At 43.5% G+C, this 21,826-nt stretch overlaps 1 protein-coding gene across 1 annotated transcript in view; it reads left to right on the top strand.

Moving 5' to 3' along the window:
• The first annotated feature begins 13,670 nt into the window (after positions 1–13,670).
• GAB3 (GRB2 associated binding protein 3) overlaps positions 13,671–21,826 on the top strand; it is a 91,934-nt gene continuing 83,778 nt past the window's right edge. Inside the window, exon 1 of the mRNA XM_066356156.1 lies at positions 13,671–13,752. Coding sequence (XP_066212253.1) covers positions 13,681–13,752 — 72 coding nt within the window. The 5' untranslated portion in view covers positions 13,671–13,680. The remainder of the gene's footprint in view (positions 13,753–21,826) is intronic.

Genomic DNA, 21,826 nt, shown 5'->3' with positions numbered 1-21,826 from the left:
CCACTCTAGCGCCTGGGGCAGAGGCCAAGGAGCCATCCCCAGCGCCCGGGCCATCCCTGCTCCAATGGAGCCCCGGCTGCGGCTGCGGGAGGGGAAGAGAGAGACAGAGAGGAAGGAGGGGGGGAGGGGGGGAGAAGCAAATGGGCGCCTCTCCTATGTGCCCTGGCCGGGAATTGAATCCGGGTCCCCCGCACGCCAGGCCTACGCTCCACCGCTGAGCCAACCGGCCAGGGCCGACCTGGGCATTTTTTGACCAACCAAACCATGAAGTCAGGAATGAGCAGCAGCACTGCCCCATCACGTACAATGGTGCAGCTGCTGAGGGAGAGCGTGGCAGCTCCTCAGAGGGTTAAACAAAGTGCTGTATGACTCAGCAGTTCCATTCCTAGGTGTATATGCCCAAAAGACATGAAAACAGGGACTTAGCCTGACCAGGCGGTGGCGCAGTGGATAGAGCATCGGATAGAGCATCGGACTGGGTTGCGGAGTACCCGGGTTCAAGACCTCGAGGTCGCTGGCTTGTGTACCGGCTCATCTGGTTTGAGCAAAAAAAAAAAAAAAAAAAAAGCTCACCAGCTTGAGCCCAAGGTCGCTGGCTCAAGCAAGGGGTCACTCGGTCATCTGTAGCCCCCATGTCAAGGCACATATGAGAAAGCAATCAATGAACAGCTAAAGTGTCACAACAAAAAACTGATTATTGACGCTTCTCATCTCTCTCCGTTCCTGTCTGTCTGTCCCTATCTGTCCCTCTCTCTAATGTCAGGGACTTCTACAGCAGGATTCACAGTAGCCATAAAGTAGAAACAACCCAAATGTCCATGTACAGTTGAATTAAGAAACAAAATGTAGTCTATCCAATGCAATGAAATATTATTCAGCCATAAAATGAAGTACTAATACATGCTACAGCAAGGAGGAACCTCAAAAACATCATGCTAAATCAAGTAAGCCAAACACATAGAAACAAATACAAGGGTGAACAAAAGTAGATTTACAGTTGTGAGTGCGTGAAACATAATTTATTCTTTTATTACTTTTTTTTTTCAGATGAACAACTGTAAACCTACTTTTGCCCACCCCAGTATTGTATGATTTAATGCATATGAAATAACTGGAATAAGCATCTTTACATGGGCAATAGGCACATGAATGAGGAATTTTCCAGCCATCCAGTCACCCTTAACTATCGAGTCATTTCAGCTGCATCTCCAGACATTATGGAGCAGAAAGAAAACATTCTCATTGTGTCCTGTCTGAAATCCTCAACATAATCTGCCAGCAGAATAACAAACCATCTCAAAACTTAGTGCCATTAACCAACCATTTTATTATGCTGACAGGTTCCAACTGTGCTAAGAACTTAGCTTTAAAGGTCTGATTTCACTGGATCAGAAGCAACTTCTACACATGGCCTTTCCCTGTGGCTTGGACTTCCTTATAGCACCGCAGCCTCAGAGTAGTCAGATTCTGTACTTGATGGCTCAGGGATCCAAAAGCAAATGTTAGGGAGGCTAAGGCATAAAACTGCATAACCTTTTGTGTCTTTGCCTTGGAATTCTCAAAGCATCATTGCTGTTGTATTGTGTGGTTGAAGCACTCACAAGCATACCCAGGGTCAAAGGGAGGTGGCATCAACCCCATCTTTCAATGAGTGGAGTGTCAAAGAATTTTGGAGCCCTGGTTTAAAACTGCCACATTTCCCAAGACCTAACCAACTGCTGTGCAGGCCAAACTGGCGAATTAAATGGGAATGAGATAGAAATGTCTTCTGCATTTTGAAGTCTTTGATGATGGAAATAACTTTTGACATTGTCCCCTAAGTATGCAATATTTCTTTTAACTTATACTTTGGCAGGAAGGTAGAGGAAGCTGGCGGGGGGGGGGGTTCCACGTGCATCTTTCTGCCATAATTACCTCATTTCATGAATCAAGAAATCAATGGGGGATTCTGCTGATTTTTTTTATTTTATTTTATTTATTTGTTTATTTATTTATTTTGACAAAGACAGAAAGAGAGTCAGGGTCAGATAGGGACAGACAGACAGGAAGGGAGAGAGATGAGAAGCATCAATTCTTTCTTTCAGCTCCTCAGTTGTTCATAGATTGCGTTCTCTTATGTGCCTTGATGTGGGGGGGGGGTGGCTAGAGCAAAGCGAGTGACCCCTTGCTCAAGCCAGAGATCATGGGCTTAAGCCAGCAACCATGGGGTCATAGCTATGATCCTATGCTCAAGCCAGCGACACTACGCTCAAGCTGGTAAGCCCATGTTCAAGCTGGATGAGCCTACACTCAAGCCAGTGACCTCGGGGTTTTGAACCTGGGTCCTCCACATGCCAGTCTGATGCTCTATCCACTGTGGCATCACCTGGTCAGGCTCTGCTGATTTCTTTAAATTAAAATTTTTATGTATTAATTTTAGAGGAGAAAGAGAGAAGGGGGGGCAAGGAGCAGGAAGTATCAACTCGTAGTTGCTTCTTGTATTTGCCTTGACCAGGCAAGCCCAGGGTTTCAAATTGGTGACCTCAGCGTTCCAGGTCGATGGTCTATCCACTGCACCACCATAGGTCAGGCTGCTGAGTTATTTATTTATTTATGTATTTATTTATTTATTTTTAATTCTAGCCATTCTGATAGGTATATAGTGGTATCTCATTGTGGTTTTAATATGCATCGCCTTAATTACTAATGATATTGAACATTTTTCCATATGCTTATTTGCCGTCTCTATATCGTATTCAGTAAAATGTCTCTTCATATGTTTTATCTATTTTCTAATTAGATTATTAGAGTTATTATACTGTTGAATTTTGAGAGTTCTTCATATATTCTTTTTTTTAAGTTTATTTTTTTTTATTTATTCATTTTTAGAGAGGAGAGAGAGGGGGAGAGAGAGAGACAGAGAGGAGAGAGGAGGAGCTGGAAGCATCAACTCCCATATGTGCCTTGACCAGGCAAGCCCAGGGTTTCAAACCGGCGACCTCAGCATTTCCAGGTCGACGCTTTATCCGCTGCACCACCACAGGTCAGGCTTCATATATTCTTGATATGAGTCTTTTGGCAAATATGTGGTTTGCAAACATTTTCTCCCAGTATTTCTATATTTTCAACAAGGTATTTTGTAGAGCAAAAGTTTTAATTTTGATAAAGTCCAATTTACCATTTTTTTCTTTTATGGCTTGTGCTTTTGGTATCATGTCTAAGAACACATCACCAGGTCCTAGGTTTCAAATATTTCTCACATGTTATCTAATAAAAGTTTTATAGTTTTACATTTTTTTTTAATTTTTTTATTTTTTATTTTATTTATTCATTTTAGAGAGGAGAGAGAGAGAGAGAGAGAAAGAGAGAGAGAGAGAGAGACAGGGGGGAGGATCTGGAAGCATCAACTCCCATATGTGCCTTGACCAGGCAAGCCCAGGGTTTCGAACCGGCGACCTCAGCATTTCCAGGTCGATGCTTTATCCACTGCGCCACCACAGGTCAGGCTATAGTTTTACATTTTACACATAAATAAATGATACAATTTTAGTTATATTTTATATAAGGTATAAGATTTTGGTTAAAGTTTTTTCTTTTTTGGTTTTCATTTTGTTTTGTTTTGCCCATGTGTGTCCAATTGCTCCAGCACCTTATATTGAAAAGACTGTCCTTCATCCACTGAATTGCCTTTGTCAAAGACCAGTTTGGCTAATTTATATGAGTTTATTTTTGGGTCCTCTATTTCATTCCACATATCTATGTGTCCATTCATCTACCAATATCACAAGTCTTGATTACTTTATCCATATTATACGCCTTAAAGTTGTGTAAAGAGTTTTGTGTGTTGATCCTGTATCTTGCAGACTGCTAAAATACATTAATTATGGGAATTTTCTGTAGATTCCTTGGGATTTTCTATGAAGATAATTATATCATCTATAAAGCAGGACAGTTCTATTTCTCCTTCCCAGTCTCTGTGTTTTTGAGTTTTTTTTCTTTTTATTCTGTTTTTGCCTTATCTCACTGGCTAGAACTTCCAGTACTATGTTGAACAAGAGTAGTGAGAGTAGATATCCTTGTCTGTTCCCAGTCTTAAAAAGCGAGTGTCTAGTTTTTCACCATTAAGTATGATGTTAGTCATATATCTTTTATAGACGTTCATTAACAAGTTGAGAAAGTTCCCTCTCTGTTCCTAGTTTTTGTCATGAATTGGTGTTGAGTTTTGTCAAATGTTTGTTCTACATCAATAGATATAAGCATGTGACTTTTCTTCTTTTGCTTATTAATGTGGCAGATTGCATTGATTTGTTTTCATATATTAAACAAGCATTGCAGCTCTGGGATAAACCCCACCTGGTCATGGTGTATAAATTTTTATATATTTGTAAATTCTACTTATTACCATTTTGTTGAGGTGTTTTTTATAAAGCTGATTAAAAAAAATCATTGATTGATTTCAGAGAGAGAGGAAGAGAGAAAGAAAGAGACAGAAACATCAATCTGTTCTTGTATGTGCCCTGATCAGTGATTGAACTGGCAAAATTCTGTGACATATTTTTGGTCAAGTTTCCATTAAAAAGTACTGATTTTAAAAACTAATAACTTAAAAACTGCCACAAAAAGAAAACCAAATGGCCCATAAAACATTTTCCTTTTCTTCTGAAGATTTTACAATGTATTGTAATCATTAACTAGTTTTATTTTTTAAGATGTTATTTATTGATTTTACAAAGTGAGAATGAGGAGGTAAAAGAATCAACCCATAGTTGCTTCACTTTAGTTGTTCATTGGTTGCTCATCATATGTGCCGTGACTGGGCAAGCCCAGGGTTTTGAACCAGTGACTTCAACATTCTAGGTTGACACTCTATCCACAGGCCAAGCAACAGACACATTCTTTTTTTTTTTCTGAATTGAGAAGTGGGGAGCAAGAGAGACAGACTCCTGTGTGTGTCTGACTGGGATCCACCTGGAAAGCCCACTAGAGGGTAATGCTCTGCTCATCTGGGGCATTGCTCTGTTGCAACTGGAGCCATTCTAGCACCTGAGGCAGAGGCCATGGAGCTATCCTTAGCCCCCGGGCCAAGTTTGCTCCAATGGAACCTTGGCTGCGGGAAGGGAAGAGAGACAGAGAGAAAGGAGAGGGGGAAGGGTGGAGAAGCAGATGAGCAGTTCTCCTCTGTGCCCTGGCTGGGAATCAAACCCAAGACTTCCACATGCCGGGCCGGTGCTCTACCACTGAGACAACCGGCCAGGGCCCCAGACACATTCTTGACATGGAAGGTCACATCGTCCCCAGGAAGAGCTTCACTCAAAGTTTTATAATGCATTTCAACAGAATGCATCTGCTGTAACATTGACTGAAGCAAAGGTGATCACCATGCCAGGTTTAAAAACACCAGTCTCCACTGGGCCCACAGGGATGATGCCAATACCACCAATTTTGTAGACATCCTAGAGGGGCAAATACAAGGGCTTGTCAGCTGAATGAGTTGGTGGCAGGACACCATCTTTATGAATTATTTCCATCCCTTGAACCAAGGCATGTAAGCACTTGGCTTCAGCATGTTGTCACCATTCCAACCAGAAATTGATACCAATGCTACTGTGTCAGAGTTGTAGCAAATTTTCTTAATATATGTGCTGACATCCTTAATGATTTTCTCATATGTCTTCTGGCTGTAGGGTAGCTCAGTGTGTAAGCCAGAAAAGCATGCCTGCAGGTCTGCCCATTCTTGGAGATACCTACTTCAAATTCACCAACACCACCAACAACAATCAGGACAACATAGTCATCCTGAGATCTGCCTGTAATCATGTTTTTGATAAAGTCTCTGTGTCCTGAGGCATCAATAATGGTCACATAATACTTGCTGATATTGAATTTCTTCAGGGAGGTATCAGTGATGTTACCACAATAATGTGCGCTTTCAGTTTATTCAAGACTCAAATTTTTTGATGGGTCTTTTGTCAAACCCACCTCATTTGTACGCCACATAGCCAGTAGTGGTAGACTTCTCTGAATCTACATGTCTAATGACAACGATGTTGGTATAAATCTTTTTTATTTTGACTTAGATTTAGTGGTGGTATTCATGACACCTGTGTTCTAGTGGTAAACCTCTTTCAAAAAGCCATACTATTTGAAATGTAACAATACGGATATGACATCAGGATTTTTTCATAAGACATGAAAAAGCCTATCATTGACAATAATAAAGTTAACATTTTATGTTTCAGATGGGAATTAGGTTTCTTTCACTCTCAGAGAAGTACTTTATAGATGTCCGTTATAGGCAAAAAAAAAAAAAAAAAAAAAAAATAGTTTCCCTATCTGAAATTGTACCATGGCAATCTAAGCCTTTAATTCATGTACTTCATAGATTATATGAACAAGAAGTGGGTGGGAGGGGAGGAATATAGGAAGGCATGACCCTCTCCCTTATTATTGGCCTTCCACACACATATAAGCTCTCTCTCCATGTCTGTTCCTAATCCAGAAATAGGAGAGACATTTTATTTTCAACTTTTCTTTCTTTTCACAAAGAATAAGTTAGATGCATGGCCATGTTGTCCATCATAACATTATTGAAACAGAAACTCTTTCATAATAGTGGACATTTATTTTCACAAATTCTTCTTGTTATAAGATTTACAGTAGTTAATAAACTGCCAAACTAATACTATTTTAAATAAATAATAAATTGGGAAGCCACAAAGGGAATACAGGTACTGAAAACCATTTTTTTTATGTGCCTTGACCGCGGGCCTTCAGCAGACCAAGTAACCCCTTGCTTGAGCCAGCGACGTTGGGCTCAAGCTGGTGAGCTTTTTGCTCAAACCAGATGAGCCCTCGCTCAAGCTGGCGACCACGGGGTCTCAAACTTGGGTCATTCCGCATCCCAGTCTGACGCTCTATCCACTGTGCCACCACCTGGTCAGGCTGAAAACCATTTTCTACTTAAAATATCTTCTCTTGCTAAGCTGGAGTGCTAAGATGCTGGGATGGTGTTTATGAAAGAAGAACAAAAATTGTAATATACAGAGGTCATCTTTCCCTAGAAATTTAGGAGGACTGTGAAGGAGAAACATGGGTTCCTCTAGGAAAGGGAACAATACACTCTGAAAGATGCAGGTATCACATCCTTATTTAACCTACTACCTGGTTAGCCTGGAGATGAATAGTGCGTAATTGTAAAATTAATCAGATCATGACTTGAATTGAAGCTATTCTGGATGATGTTGTTTTCCTAGAGCAAGTCAACACAGACCCTGGCATGTGGTAAGCAGCTATTTGTCTGAGAAGTGCTCCATTCTAATCATCAGAGACTATCAGAACCATATTGCTTTCATCTGGAAAAAACAGAAGTCTGACTTTAGTGCCTTATTTCAGGGCTATGTCTGTCCTCTGGCTCACTGTCATAATCCAAGGTGAATGGAACTTTTTATTTATTCTTTTTTTTTTTAAATTTTATTTATTTATTTTTTTTACAGAGACAGAGAGAGTCAGAGAGAGGGATAGACAGGGACAGACAGACAGGAATGGAGAGAGATGAGAAGCATCAAACATTAGTTTTTCATTGTGCGTTGCAACACCGTAGTTGTTCATTGATAGTTTTCTCACATGTGCCTTGACCGCGGGCCTTCAGCAGACTGAGCAACCGCTTGCTGGAGCCAGCGACCTTGGGTCCAAGCTGGTGAGCCTTGCTCAAACCAGATGAGCCCGCACTCAAGCTGGCGACCTTTAGGTCTCGAACCTGGGTCCTTCCGCATCCCAGTCTGATGCTTTATCCACTGCGCCACCGCCTGGTCAGGCTTTATTTATTCTTTTTAAAAATTATTTTTATTTATTCATTTTAGAGAAGAGAGAGAGAGAGAGAAGAGGGGGGAGGATCAGGAAGCATCAACTCCCATATGTGCCCCGACCGGGCAAGCCCAGGGTTCCAAACCACCGACCTCAACGTTCCAGGTCGACGCCTGATCCACTGTGCCACCACAGGTCAGGCCTTATTTATTCTTTTTTTTAAGATTTTATTTATTCACTTAGAGAGGAGAGAGAGAGAGAGAAGAGGGAGGAGTAGGAAGCATCAACTCCCATATGTGCCTTGACCAGGCAAGTCCAGGCTTCCAAACTGGCAACCTCAACGTTCCAGGTCGACACTCTATCCACTGCACCACCACAGATCAGGCCGTGAATGGAACTTGATTGTAGCTACTACAATCATGGTGAACATCTGTCTGGTTCATTACATTGAAGACATTTTGTTTACTAGACCTGGTGTTCAAGAGGTAGCATAGATGCTTTATTAAGACACATATATGCCTGACCAGGCGGTGGCGCAGTGGATGAAATGTCGGACTGGGACGGGGAGGACCCAGGATCAAAACCCCGAGGTTGCTGGCTTGAGCACAGGCTTACCAGCTTGAGCCTGGGGTCGCTGGCTTGAGTGTGGGATCATAGACATGAGCCCAAAGTTTGTTAGCTTGAAGCCCAAAGTTGCTGGCTTGAGCAATGGGTCACTCACTCTGCTGTAGCCACCCCATCAAGGCACATATTAGAACACAATCTATGAACAACTGAGGAGCTGCAACAAAGAATTGATGCTTCTCATCTCTCTCACTTCCTGTCTGTCTGTCCCTATCTGTCTGTCTCTCAGACTCTCTCTCTGTCTCTGTCAAAAAAAAAAAAAAAGACACATATATGCAGCCTGACCAGGTGGTGGAGCAGTTCATAGAGCATCGGCCTAGGATGCAGAAGACCCACGTTCGAAACCCCAAGGTTGCTGGCTTGAGTGCACGCGGGGTTGCTGGTTTGAGCGTGGGATCATAGACGTGACCCATGGTCACTGGCTTGAGCCCAAAGGTCACTGGCTTGAAGCCTAAGGTGACTGCCTTGAGTCCAAGGTTGCTGGCTTGAGCAAGGGGTCACTCACTCTGCTGTAGCTCCCTCCCACCCCTGTCAAGGCACATATGAGAAAGCAATCAATGAACAACTAAAGTGCCGCAACAAAGAATTGGTGCTTCTTATTTCTCTCCCTGCCTGTCTGTCCCTGTCTTTCTCTCTCTGTTCTTCTCTTTGTCTCCCTCTTAAATAAATAAATAACCCATATATGCTTCCTGACCAGTGGTGGCACAGTTGATAGAACATCAACCTGGGATTCTGATGCTGATGACTCAGGTTCAAAACCCCACAGTCACTGGCTTGAATGCAGGCTCATTTGGCTTGAGTGTAGGCTCACCAGCTTCAGCATGGGGTTGCTGGCTTGAGTGTGAGATCATCAACATGATGCTAAGGTCACTGGCTTGAACCTGAAGGTCACTGCTTTGAATCCCAAGGTCACTGGCTTTAGTCCAAGGTTGCTGGCTTGAGCAAGGGGTCACTGGTTCAGCTTTGACTCCCATGGTCAAGGCATGTATGAGAAGCAATCAATGAACAACTAAAGTGAAGCAACTATGAGTTGATGCTTTTTTTCTCTCTCCCTTTCTATCTGTCCATCTGTCTGTATGTCAGTCTCTCTCTCTCTCTCTCTCTCAAGAAAAAAGGAAAGAGAGTGGGAGATAAAAACCATAAAAACTCAAGAACCTACCCCTCAATGATGTTTTGAGATGGTCTGGACCACGTTGTGTATTCAACAAGTTGCTGTACTTCATACATACTACACAGAAAGAGGCTTTTGGTGGAGCTCTTCAGATTCTGCAGGCAACACATATCACATTTAATTGTGTGACACCAGTGCTTTCAGCAAGCAGGTAATCTGTAAGGTTGTATGTTTTCAGTAGGACCCAGGGTAAAGAAAGTCTCTGTAGCAAGTCCAGGACACTTGACCTTTATGATCACGCAGAGCCCTTTGACACACTGGAAGGCTACATGGAGTCTTTGGTAAGTCCCAGAAAGAGAAACATACAGCGGACCACTAGAGTTTTGAAGCAAATAATGTCCTCTATCACAAAAGAAGTATTTTCCTTTTGATCAGCAGCTTCTGGCTTGCTCCTGGGTTGTGGCAAAATCTGAATGCCTGACCATGGGGCACCAAGGCACCATGTAACTTCAACTGCTCCTGAGAAACTGAGTGTTAACTGGTCATACTATGCAAGTGGAATATTTGAGACCAGACTCAAGCAGATCTGGAAGGTACAGCTAAGGTGTTCAAGTAAGTGGCTCACATCTCTGTGGCCTCTACACTTTTCCTTTGACTCACACCTGTAATATCATCGGTATATTGGTTAAGGTCTCAGAAAGAAGCAGATGGTAGACTCGGTGGGTTGAACTGAGGAGAGTATAATGAGGGGATTTCTTTTTTTTCTTTTTTTTTTTTTTCCAGAGGTGAGAGCAAACTTAAGGGAATTCGTAATGAGTGGTGAGGCTCCCAGGGACTGGCACCAAGTAATATGGTCACAGTCACTGCATGTGCCCACAGCAGAGACCAACACTGACTCCCCTATAAGGTGGCAGATTGATGAAATTAGACTACATTTATCTAGAAGGGGAAGCAATTTGTCCTTATTTGGAAAGGCACTTATTGCAAACCACAGTTCTGCCAGCATTTCTACCCATAGACTTATTGACCCTTATTCACTTTCATAGTATCTCACATAATAGCACTTCCAACCAAGGAAATCATTATACAACAAAAGACATGTGTCAGTCTGACCTGTGGTGGTACAGTGGATAAAGGGTCGACCTGGAACGCTGAGGTCGCTGGTTCGAAACCCTGGGCTTGCCTGGTCAAGGCACATATGGGAGTTGATGCTTCCTGCTCCTTCCCTACTTCTCTCTCTTCTAAAATGAATAAATAAAATCTAATAAATAAATAAATAAAGACGTGCGAGAGTGTTCATGCTGAGAGACTGCACTAGTCTTACCATGTACCTCATTGCCCTGAAGCACCTGGGATGACTGGTCAATTGAAGACTCAGTTACTGAACTAGTCAGGTAAAAATACACTGAAGGGCATAGGTTCTGTCTTACAAGATAAGATAAATACATTGAATTGGTGACCACTATATGATGCTGTTTTTTCACAGCCAGAATTCATGGGTCCAGGAATTAAGAGGTGGAAGTGGACATGACTTTTCTCACTATCACACCTAATAATCAACTCTGAAGTTGTCTCTTTCCAAACCCACAGCTTTGATCTCTGCTGGTCCCCAAGGTAGGAATGCTTCTACCTGGGCCACAACATTGGTTACATAAAAATGCAAGTGGAGATCGCAATTTGGCCATTTATGGATCTTTATGCCATTGAACCAACAGGCAAACCACGAGTCTACTGAACTGGCTTGGATGGCTGATGTTGATTATCATATGGAAATTGGGTTGCTGGGTAAGAAGGACTATATCTTGAATCCAAAAGATCCTCTGGGGCACCTCCTACTGCTATGTCCAGGCAGGACCACTGAGGATTCAGACTTGTTAGGAGTAAAGTTCTGGGTCCAAGATTGCTGGCTTGAGCAAGGGGTCACTGGCTCAGCTTTGACCCCCATGGCCAAGGCATGTATGAGAAGCAATCAATGAACAACTAAAATGAAGCAACTATGAGTTGATGCTTTTATCTCTCTCCCTTTCTGTCCATCCGTCCGTCCGTCTGTCTGTCAGTCTCTCTCTCAAGAAAAAAGGAAAGAGAGTGGGAGATAAAAACCATTCACCAGGTGGAGGATTCTGACCAGGTGAGGCCCTGGTAGGACAGGGACGGTAGTGGAAGAAGGAAGTTATAAAGGCCAATTATGGTCTTAAGACCAGTTATAGAAATGAGGATTGTAGTAATTCCATGTGTGTATGCATGTGAACTTTTCCAATCTCCCTTCTCTCTATATCTTATACATGTCAAATAAAGGTTGATTGAGGTGACAGAATATTGAGGTGGGATAGTGTCTGAACTAGTAGAATGACTATCCCCTAGAGATGGTTGCAATGACTGATGGAATTTTCAGCCTCCTGTTTTAAGGAGAGCTTTTGTTCCCACCCAGGGGACCTGGCCCTTAGGGCAGGGATCCCCAAACTGCAGCCCCCTGAGGCCATTTATCCGGCCCCCCGCCGCACTTCCGAGAGGGGCACCTCTTTCATTGGTGGTCAGTGAGAGGAGCACATTGACCATCATTAGCCAAAAGCAGGCCCATAGTTCCCATTGAAATACTGGTCAGTTAGTTGATTTAAATTTACTTGTTCTTTATTTTAAATATTGTATTTGTTCCCATTTTTTTTTTTTACTTTAAAATAAGATATGTGCAGTGTGTATAGGGATTTGTTCATAGTTTTTGTTTAGTCCGGCCCTCCAATGGTCTGAGGGACAGTAAACTGGCCCCCTGTGTAAAAAGTTTGGGGACCCCTGCCTTAGGGTCTGCCTAGGGCCAGCCGGTAGTGTGCGGGTTCTTGACTTCGTGCAGGAAAAATTTCACAGCACAAGTCCAGGTGATTTTGAGAGTATGTTTATTAAAGCTGGAGACTGCAAAACAAGGGAGGGCCTAGAATAGAAGCAGCCACGAGAGAGAGCCTAAGCAAGGCTGCTTTGGCTCACTGGAAACCTCATGGGCAAAAAATGAGCAGAGAAATGGGGGCCTTGGAGACAGGTACAGGGGGGTATGCCTGGGATAAGCTGCTGCTGCCGCCCACCATCTCCCCGGTTGCACGTCTTGTGAGGACCATTTGAGTTTAAGAGATACACACGTGTGGGGGGTGGGAGGCAGGGGAAGAGGAAATGAAAAGGTGCAGGCTCTGAGGAAAACAAGCTGGGTCCTTTGTTTGGAGGGATTTGAAAGACTGAGTTTAGGGGAGGATTTCAATAGAATATTCATCAACTCTTCCAGGTGTTCCCCCCTACCCCAGAGCTGTAGTCTCCACTGATTGGCCAACCCCAGGGCTCTGGGCCATCAGCCACACAGCCTGGGGTGCCCACCTGGGTCTGGTGCCAAAACACAATTGAGGCCTAGATGTTATCTCTAAGGAGGTGACACTGCGTCTGGCTGTAAATTGTTCTGCCGGGTTCTTCAGTTATCTGTCTCAATTTCCCCGTTCTACTTTTCAAGGAATTTTCCTAGCTTCTTACTATTCTCACTTTTTAAAACTAGGTTTTTCCATCTGAATCTCTTAGGCAGGAAAGGGGGGAGGGTCAAAGGTTCTTTCTGAGTCTTTTATTTCTTAATAATCAGCTTAAAGTCAGTATCCCAGAAGGCATATTTAGGGGTGGCAAAACTTCCATCCCCCTAAGAACCATTTTTCTATGAACAATTGGAACAGGTAAGTCAAAGAGGAAGCAATGCTTTTCTTACTACCTAACTATATACATAGCAGGTGCGGAGCATGGGTTTCGGCTTTCGGTACCCTGCGGCCCCTGGACCATCCCTTTTGATGTGACTGGTCACGGGTGGGGGTGAAGGCACGGGGGAACGTTCAGTACTGTGCTTTTGCGGGGTTCCTTTCCTGCGCTGTCTCGTGGCCCGCAGAAGGGCCACTCGGCTGAGCTCTTGCTCGAAGGGGCTTCCCGCGCTTTGCAGCCTGCTTCCCCAGCGGTCTCGCGCCGCGGGCGGTGGCGCCCGTCCCCTGTGTGTGTGTGGGGGCGCGGCGGCCGGAGGCGGGGGTCCCGGCTGCCGCACAGGGCGGCGCTGGGCGGGCGGGTGCTGGGCCCGCCCCGTCGGCATCCCTGGCCCGACTTCCTCCTGCCGCAGGCGGCTGACCCAGCTGGAAGATTCGGCGGCGGCGGCCACGATGAGCACGGGCGACGCTGTGTGCACCGGCTGGCTTGTCAAGTCGCCCCCCGAGAGGAAACTGCAGCGCTATGTGAGTAGGGGCGTCGCCCGCCCGCCCTCGGGTCCTCGGGTTCCCGCCCGTGGGGTGGCTATTGAGAGCCCCGGGGCTCTGTGCACCCCAAATACAGCCGCTCCCTGCGCTGCGGGCTGCAGGCAAGGCCGATCCACCGAAAGCGAAATCGCACGTCGAGCCTGCGTCCCAGCTCCGGGCAGGGGCTGGGTACCTCTTGCCCGCGAGCCCCGGCGGCTGCAGACCGTCGCAGACCCTAGAAGGGGAAGGCGGGTTGGGGCTGAAGTCCCAGCGCCAGACTCGGTGCAGGCGCGGCTAGGGAGACGTCTCGAAATAGTGCCCTGTCTCTAGAGAGGAGTGGCCCCGAGTTCCATTGCCCGGCGAGGAAGACAGGGCAGGGGGTAGGGAGAAAGAAGCACAGCGGAACCGGGCCTGCGTTCCGCTTGGACCCTAAGGAGTGCTCTCTCTTGTAGCTGTCATCGGACACTCCTATCTGGAACCTTCCACAAAGTGTAACTCGTTTCTCGTGCTGCCTCTTCTCAGCTTTTTCTTTATGCTGACACGTCGCTTTCTTTCTAGCACCAGCAGGAACCGTGGACTTTTGCTAGTATGAAATAAGGGACACTCGGAAGAGCACATCTTCCTAAAAGCACTTCTTCCTTAATATTCCATTACCACTTTAAATGCATTGTCCACAGCTCAAACGTTCATTATCTCCATCAGCATCCTCAGGATAAGGTCTTAAAAACATTCCACTTTAAGACTTGATTGCTACTGAGTGTTCTTCATCCATTAGGAAGAACCACTTAAGCCCTCAGGGAGTTGCTTATAAATAGATATTAGGGTTTCTTGCTTTTTTTAGGCTGGGAGTAGCTTGATGGATCCATCTTGTTCATAATTCCCAATTTCTCTGCAAGTCCAGAGCAGGGTGCTAGCAACAAACACTCCTGTCTGCTCTGCTCCACAGCAGCCCACCCACAAACCTGGTGTTGTATGGCATGCTCCCAAACTGGTGTCCGAGTTTCAGCCAACTTTCACCACTGTTTTTGTTCCCGTATTTATGGGCGCATACTGTGTGGAAGTGGAGGTGGGATAATAAAACTTGGAGCATGTATGTATACTTTTAGAATGTGTGCAGCAGCCTTTCCTGAACATACAACTGCTTATGGCCCCTTTTCACACTGACCCTAGGTTAGACAGTATCACTCTCTTAGGAGTCTTTGGGAAGTTTTGTTGTTGTTTGTTCTGAGCAACATTATACAGGAATATTGTTCTACGTAGCGTATAGATGTCACAGATCCACACATACCGAGATTTTCCAGATTAACTACCAGTGGGTCTCTTCATTCTTTTTGAGTGTCTGTGGACACAAGGTCCAATATTCTCAGCCTCTGAATCACCCAGTTTCTCCCCTAAAAAACACTGAGGCTGTTTTGAAGACTCATTGTTATTCAGATGAGGCAAAAGAAGAAAACCTGCTCCCCCCCCCCCCATGGCCTTCCTGGGCAGGTGAAAATTTGTCACAGCGTGGTACCTACAAGGCCAGCTCAAGGTGGGTTTCTTTGTTACCTTTTGGAATATGAGACATTTTAAAGGTTCGCTAGATATTTTCAGAGTATTAACTCATTCTTCAATAGACGATTCAGTAACATGGTGAACCCGGAGGGCAGAGTTTATGGAAGATTTTTTACGGTCCTGTTTTGTATCTTGTCCTGACCAGAGTGACTTATACTGTATTAGTATTTTTCATCGATTTTGGGAAGGCATGAGTTTGTCTACCTATTATCATATGTGCTTAATTCAGAGGTGTGGCAAGTGTAGACTTTGCACAGCTTATAGGTAGGCGTTTGGGACATTGCGATATTGGGGTGGTGATAGAGGAGACTTAAGACACAAGAGTCCCTAGATATCATCTTATCAACACTCTAAGGCATAAACCTTGACATTTTAACCTGGCCTGTGGTGGGAAGTGGATAGAGCATCAACCTGGAATGCTGAAGTTTCCAGTTTCAAACCCTGGGCTTGCCCAGTCAAGGCACATATTGCAAGCAATCAATGAACAACTAAAGTGAAGTAACTATGAGTTGATACTTCTCACTCCCCCTACCTCTCTGTATAATCAATTAACAAAATCTTAAAAAAGAAAAGACCAACCTTGACATTTTAGCCCATGGTTGGGAATATTTTCTCATTAGGGTCATAGCCTGAGTCAATGCTGTTTTGTTGAAAGGTGTTTCTGGAACACACCTCAGAAAGAAAAGGCCCCTTCTCATCTCTAAGTTCTGTAGGAATTCTTTGCTGCCACTAGATGGCAATAACGTGTCAGTTCAACAGGGCATGGCTAGTACTATTATTCACAGCCAACTTAAATTAAGATTTTTGTCCGTGTTCTCCCTTTTATTGAGTGCCAACTCTGAACCAGGCCCTGTGTCGTGGGCTAGAAATACAGAGAAAAAAAGGCTTGATCTCTGACCTCCACAGTCTTAACATTTGTACCACAATAACATAACAAAGCTAGTGTGTCACCCAACCAGGGCAGTAACTCAGGTCTTACTTAGCATTGCCAGGCCAACAAGCAGTACTCCTTTAATGTTTGTTAAATTGCAAATGGAAGCTGAGTCTGTTTTCAGTTAAGTCTTTAAGGTAAGCTTATGCTTCATCTTATCCTCTTGACTCCATGAGCCAAGGTAATCAGAAAGTTATTTTAATCACTGCTCTTTTAAGAGATAGTTGATTCTTTCCTTTTGTATTTTTTGTTTCACAGATAATACGGGAATATATTCTTGTAAAAATTCAAACAATCTAGGAATGAATAGAATGAAAAGTGAAAGATCTTTAATTTTCCTCTGCATCCTACTTTTTCTGTGTACCCCTTATTTCACACCCCTCCCTAGGGATAACAACTGTTAGCGATTTGCTTAGTATCATCCTAAAAAAATTTCTGCAAAAGATAGAATTTTTTTTTGCACAAATGAGATCATACTATAAAATTGTCCTGCAATTTGCTTTTTTTTTTTTTCCACAATAATCCTGGACGTCTTTAGGTTAGTGCATATAGATTTACCTCATTTTATTAAACCATTGTCTAATAATTCCTTGTAATAAATGTAACATAATTTAACAGTTTCTCTATTGATGAACATTTACCTTGCTTTATTTTCTCAATTTTAAAGAATGCTGTAACAGCAGTGACAATACAATGATAATAACTCAAGTTTATTGAATGATTGTATGTGACAGGCAGTAGGCTAAGGACTTGACTTGTATCATCTCATTTAGTCTTCAAAACAACACTAAGAGCACCAGTACTGTTTTTTATCTCTGCATAAAAGTTCTTTGTTGGATATATGATTAGCAAATATTTCCTACCAGTCTAAATTATGTTTTTTTTTAAGATTTTATTTATTCATTATAGAGAGGGGAGAGAGAGAGAGAGAGAGAGAGAGAGAGAGAGAGAGAGAGAAGGGGGGAGGAGCAGAAAGCATCAACTCCCATATGTGCCTTGACCAGGCAAGCCCAGGGTTTTGAACTGGCAACCTCAGCATTTCCAGGTTGACACTTTATCCACTGCGCCACCATAGGTCAGGCCTAAATTATGTTTTTTAATCTATTTACAATATCTTTTCTAGAGCAAAGATTTAAATTTTTCATTAAGTCCAATCTATAAATTTTTCTTTTATGGATTAAGCTTTTACTGTCAAATCTAAGGACTCTTAGCCTAGCCCTAGATCCTGAAGATTTTCTCCTATGGTTTTTTTTTAAGAGTTTTACAATTTTATGTTTTATATTGAGATCCATGATGTATTTGAGTTAAATTTTGCAAAAGGTGTGAGGTTTATATTGTGGGTCATTTTCTTACAAATTGATTCAATTTGTTCTAGTTCCATTTATTGAATAGCTGTCTTCACTCCATTGAAATACTTTTACAACTTTGTTAAAAAAATCAATTGGGAATACTAATGTAGATCTGTTTCTTTGTTCTCTAGTCCCTTCCATTGATTTCTTTGTTCATTCTTATACTAATACCATGCATTTCGGTGACAACAGCTTTATAATGAATCTTGAAATCAGACAGTTTTAGCCCTCCAACCTTACTTTTAAAAGTTGTTTTGACTATTCTAGGTCCTTTGCCTTTTATTATGAATTTTAGTATTAATTTATTGTGCTCACTTCAGCAGCACATATATTAGGATTGGTTTATTAATTGATTTTTTAATTTTCTAGTAAGGTTACATTTATTCAATAATCTAGTAAAAATTTTTATTAGAAGTATCTTATAGTATAAAAAGTACAAAACAGACTTGTAGATTTCTAATATACTAATACAAAATGCATGACTATATACAGTACATCCTGCAGAGGAAAAGAGGTGGAAGGGGAAAGACTGATCGAGGTCTAATAATAAATAAATACAGAGGTATAGATGATACATATTATAGTATATTCTACCACTAATACTTCAGTCAAAATGTACAAAAAAAGAATAAAAGAACCATCTCAGAAAAACTCAGAAGATAAGGCCGAGACTCTTGTAACACATTTTAAAGGTTGTGGGGAAACCAATCCACCTTACTGTGCATATGGTGGCTTGTAATTTGATCAGGTGAGTGATTTTTGTATATTAACCTTGTCTTCTGCAACCTTGCTAAACTCAGTTACAAGTTCTAGTAGCCTTGCTTATAGTTAGAACCTGTGGTACTGTCAGTGTTCCATAGAAATGATGAGAGCAGTCATCCTTGACTTTATCCTGATCTTAGGGAGAAATCATTCAGTCTTTCACCTTTTAAGGATGTTTTCTGGAGGCTTTTTGTAGCTGCCTTTCATCAAGTTGAGGAAGTTCCTTTGTATTGCCAGTTTGCTGAGACTTTATTGGGAATTGGATTTTGTTAAGTAATTTTCCTGCATCTATAAAAGTAATGAAATGCTTTTTATTTTCTGTCTGTTACTATGGTGAATTATTCCTTTTTAAAATTTTATGTAGAAAATTAAATTTAACAGATGACATTGATCAGTAAGAATACATAGCTTTCAGGTAAACATTCCTATAACATTTGAACTGTTGATTATGTTGTATACCCATCACCCAGAGTCAAATAATTTTCTGTCACCGTATATTTGTGCCTCTTTACTCCCTCCCCCCTCCCTCCCCTACTACCCCATCCCCCCGTAACTGCATCACATTTATCTATGTCCATAAGTCTTAGTTTTATATACCACTTATGTATGAAATCATAGTTCTTAGCTTTTTCTGATTTACTTATTTCACTCAGTATGTTGTTCTTAAGGTCCATCCATGTTGTTGTAAATGGCATTATGTCATCATTTCTTATGGCTGAGTAGTATTTCTTTAGTAGTATTTCTTTGTATATTTGTACCACATCTTCTTTATCCAATCTTTTACTTAAGGACACTTTGGTTGTTTCCATGTCTTGGCCACTGTGAATAATGCTGCGATGAACATGGGGGTACTTGTGTCTTTACATACCAATATTTTTAAGTTTTTTGGATAGATACCCAGTAGAGGGATTGCTGGGTCATATGGTAGTTCTATTCTTAATTTTTTTGAGGAGCCACTATACTTTTTTTTTTTTTTTTTTTTAAATTTTTTTTTTATTTATTCATTTTAGAGAGGAGGGGGAGAGATAGAGAGAGAGAGAGAGAGAGAGAGAGAGAGAGAGAGACAGAAGGGGGAGGAGCAGGAAGCATCAACTCCCATATGTGCCTTGACCAGGCAAGCCAGGGTTTTGAACCGGCAACCTCAGTGTTTCCAGGTTGACGCTTTATCCACTGCGCCACCACAGGTCAGGCACCACTATACTTTTTTATGGTGAATTATTCTGATTGATTTTTGCATGTTGAGCTAACCTTGAACTTTTGAGATAAGCTTCACTGGGTTACAATATATTTTTCTTTTTTTATTTTTATTTTTATTAGAGTCAGAGAGAGGGACAGATAGGGACAGACAGACAGGAAGAGAAAAAGATGAGAAGCATCAATTCTTCATTGCAACACCTTAGTTGTTCATTGATTGCTTTCTCATATGTGCCTTGACCAGGGGGCTACAGCAGACAGAGGGACCCCATGCTCGAACCAGTGACCTTGGGCTCAAGCTGGTGAGCTTTGCTCAAACCAGATAAGCCTGCGCTCAAGCTGGCAACCTTGGAGTCTCGAACTGGGGTCCTCCACATCCCAGTCTGACACTTTATCCACTGCGCCACCACCTCGTTAGGCGCAATATATTATTCTTTACAGATATTCCTGGATTTAATTTGCTAATATTTTGCTGAGGATACCTATGTCTCAGTTCATGTGGTATATTGGTCTTCAGTTTTCCTCTTTTGTACTATCTTTGTCTGGTTTCAGTATTAGCATAATGCTGGCCTCATAAAATGAATTGGGGCCCTGGCCGGTTGGCTCAGTGGTAGAGCGTCGGCCTGGCGTGCATAAGTCCCGGGTTCGATTCCCGGCCAGGGCACACAGGAGAAGCGCCCATCTGCTTCTCCACCCCTCCCCCTCTCCTTCCTCTCTGTCTCTCTCTTCCCCTCCCGCAGACGAGGTTCCATTGGAGCAAAGATGGCCCGGGCCCTGGGGATGGCTCCTCCGCCTCTGCCCCAGGCGCTAGAGTGGCTCTGGTCGCAACAGAGCAACGCCCGGGAGGGGCAGAGCATCGCCCTCTGGTGGGCGTGCGGGTTGGATCCTGGTCGGGCGCATGCGGGAGTCTGTCTGACTGTCTCTCCCTGTTTCTGGCTTCAGAAAAATACAGGGAAAAAAAAAAAGGAATTGGGAAGTGTTCCCCCCTTTTCTGTTTTCTGAAAGACATTGTACAGAATTGATATTTCTTCTTCATTAAATGTTTGGTAAAATTCACCGTTTTTTTTTGTTTTTTGTTTTTGCATTTTTCTGAAGCTGGAAACAGGGAGAGACAGTCAGACAGACTCCCGCATGCGCCCGACCGGGATCCAACTGGCACACCCACCAGGGTCCATGCTCTGCCCACCAGGGGGCGATGCTCTGCCCCTCCGGGGCGTCGCCATGTTGCGACCAGAGCCACTCTAGCGCCTGAGGCAGAGGCCACAGAGCCATCCCCAGCACCCGGGCCATCTTTGCTCCAATGGAGCCTTGGCTGCAGGAGGGGAAGAGAGAGACAGAGAGGAAGGAGAGGGGGAGGGGTGGAGAAGCAAATGGGCGCTTCTCCTGTGTGCCCTGGCCGGGAATCGAACCTGGGTCCTCCGCACGCTAGGCCGACGCTCTACCGCTGAGCCAACCGGCCAGGGCTCACCGTTGTTTTTTTGTTTTTTTTTTTAACCCACTAAATGGATTAGAAGTATTACATCAGCTATAATTTATTTATTTATTTATTTTTAATCATCAATCTTTTTTTTTTTTTCTTCTTTTGAATTTCTGAAGCTAGAAAAGGGGAGAGACAGTCAGACAGACTCCCGCATGCGCCCGACCGGGATCCACTTGGCACGCCCACCAGGGGGCGACGCTCTGCCCACCAGGAGGCGATGCTCTGCCCCTCCGGGGCGTCGCTCTGCCACGACCAGAGCCACTCTAGCGCCTCGGGCAGAGGCCAAGGAGCCATCCCCAGCGCCCAGCCGTCTTTGCTCCAATGGAGCCTCTGCTGCGGGAGGGGAAGAGAGAGACAGAGAGGAAGGAGAGGGGGAGGGGTGGAGAAGCAGATGGGCGCCTCTCCTGTGTGCCCTGGCCGGGAATCGAACCCGGGACTTCTGCACGCCAGGCCGATGCTCTACCACTGAGTCAACCGGCCAGGGCCATCAATCTTTTTTAATGGACTTTATTGGTGTGACATTGGGCTCAGGCCAGCAACCATGGGGTCATGTCTATGATCCTATGCTCAAGCCAGCAACCCCGTGCTCAAGCTGGTGAGCCCATGCTCAAGCTGGTAAGTAAGCCCATGCTCAAGCTGAATGAACCCATACTCAAGCCAGTGACCTTGGGTCCTCTGTGTCCCAGTCTGACACTATCCACTGCACTACCACCTGGTCAGGTTGTATCTCTTCTTTATCTTCTTTCAGGTGGAAATGTAAATTATTGATTTGAGATCTTTCTTATTTTTCAATGTAAGCATTTT

Source organism: Saccopteryx leptura, chromosome X (assembly GCF_036850995.1).
Source record: "Saccopteryx leptura isolate mSacLep1 chromosome X, mSacLep1_pri_phased_curated, whole genome shotgun sequence".
NCBI classification, from domain to species: Eukaryota; Metazoa; Chordata; class Mammalia; order Chiroptera; family Emballonuridae; genus Saccopteryx; species Saccopteryx leptura.
Note: the sequence above shows the minus strand (reverse complement) of the source record. Positions and strands in the feature narration are given on the sequence as shown.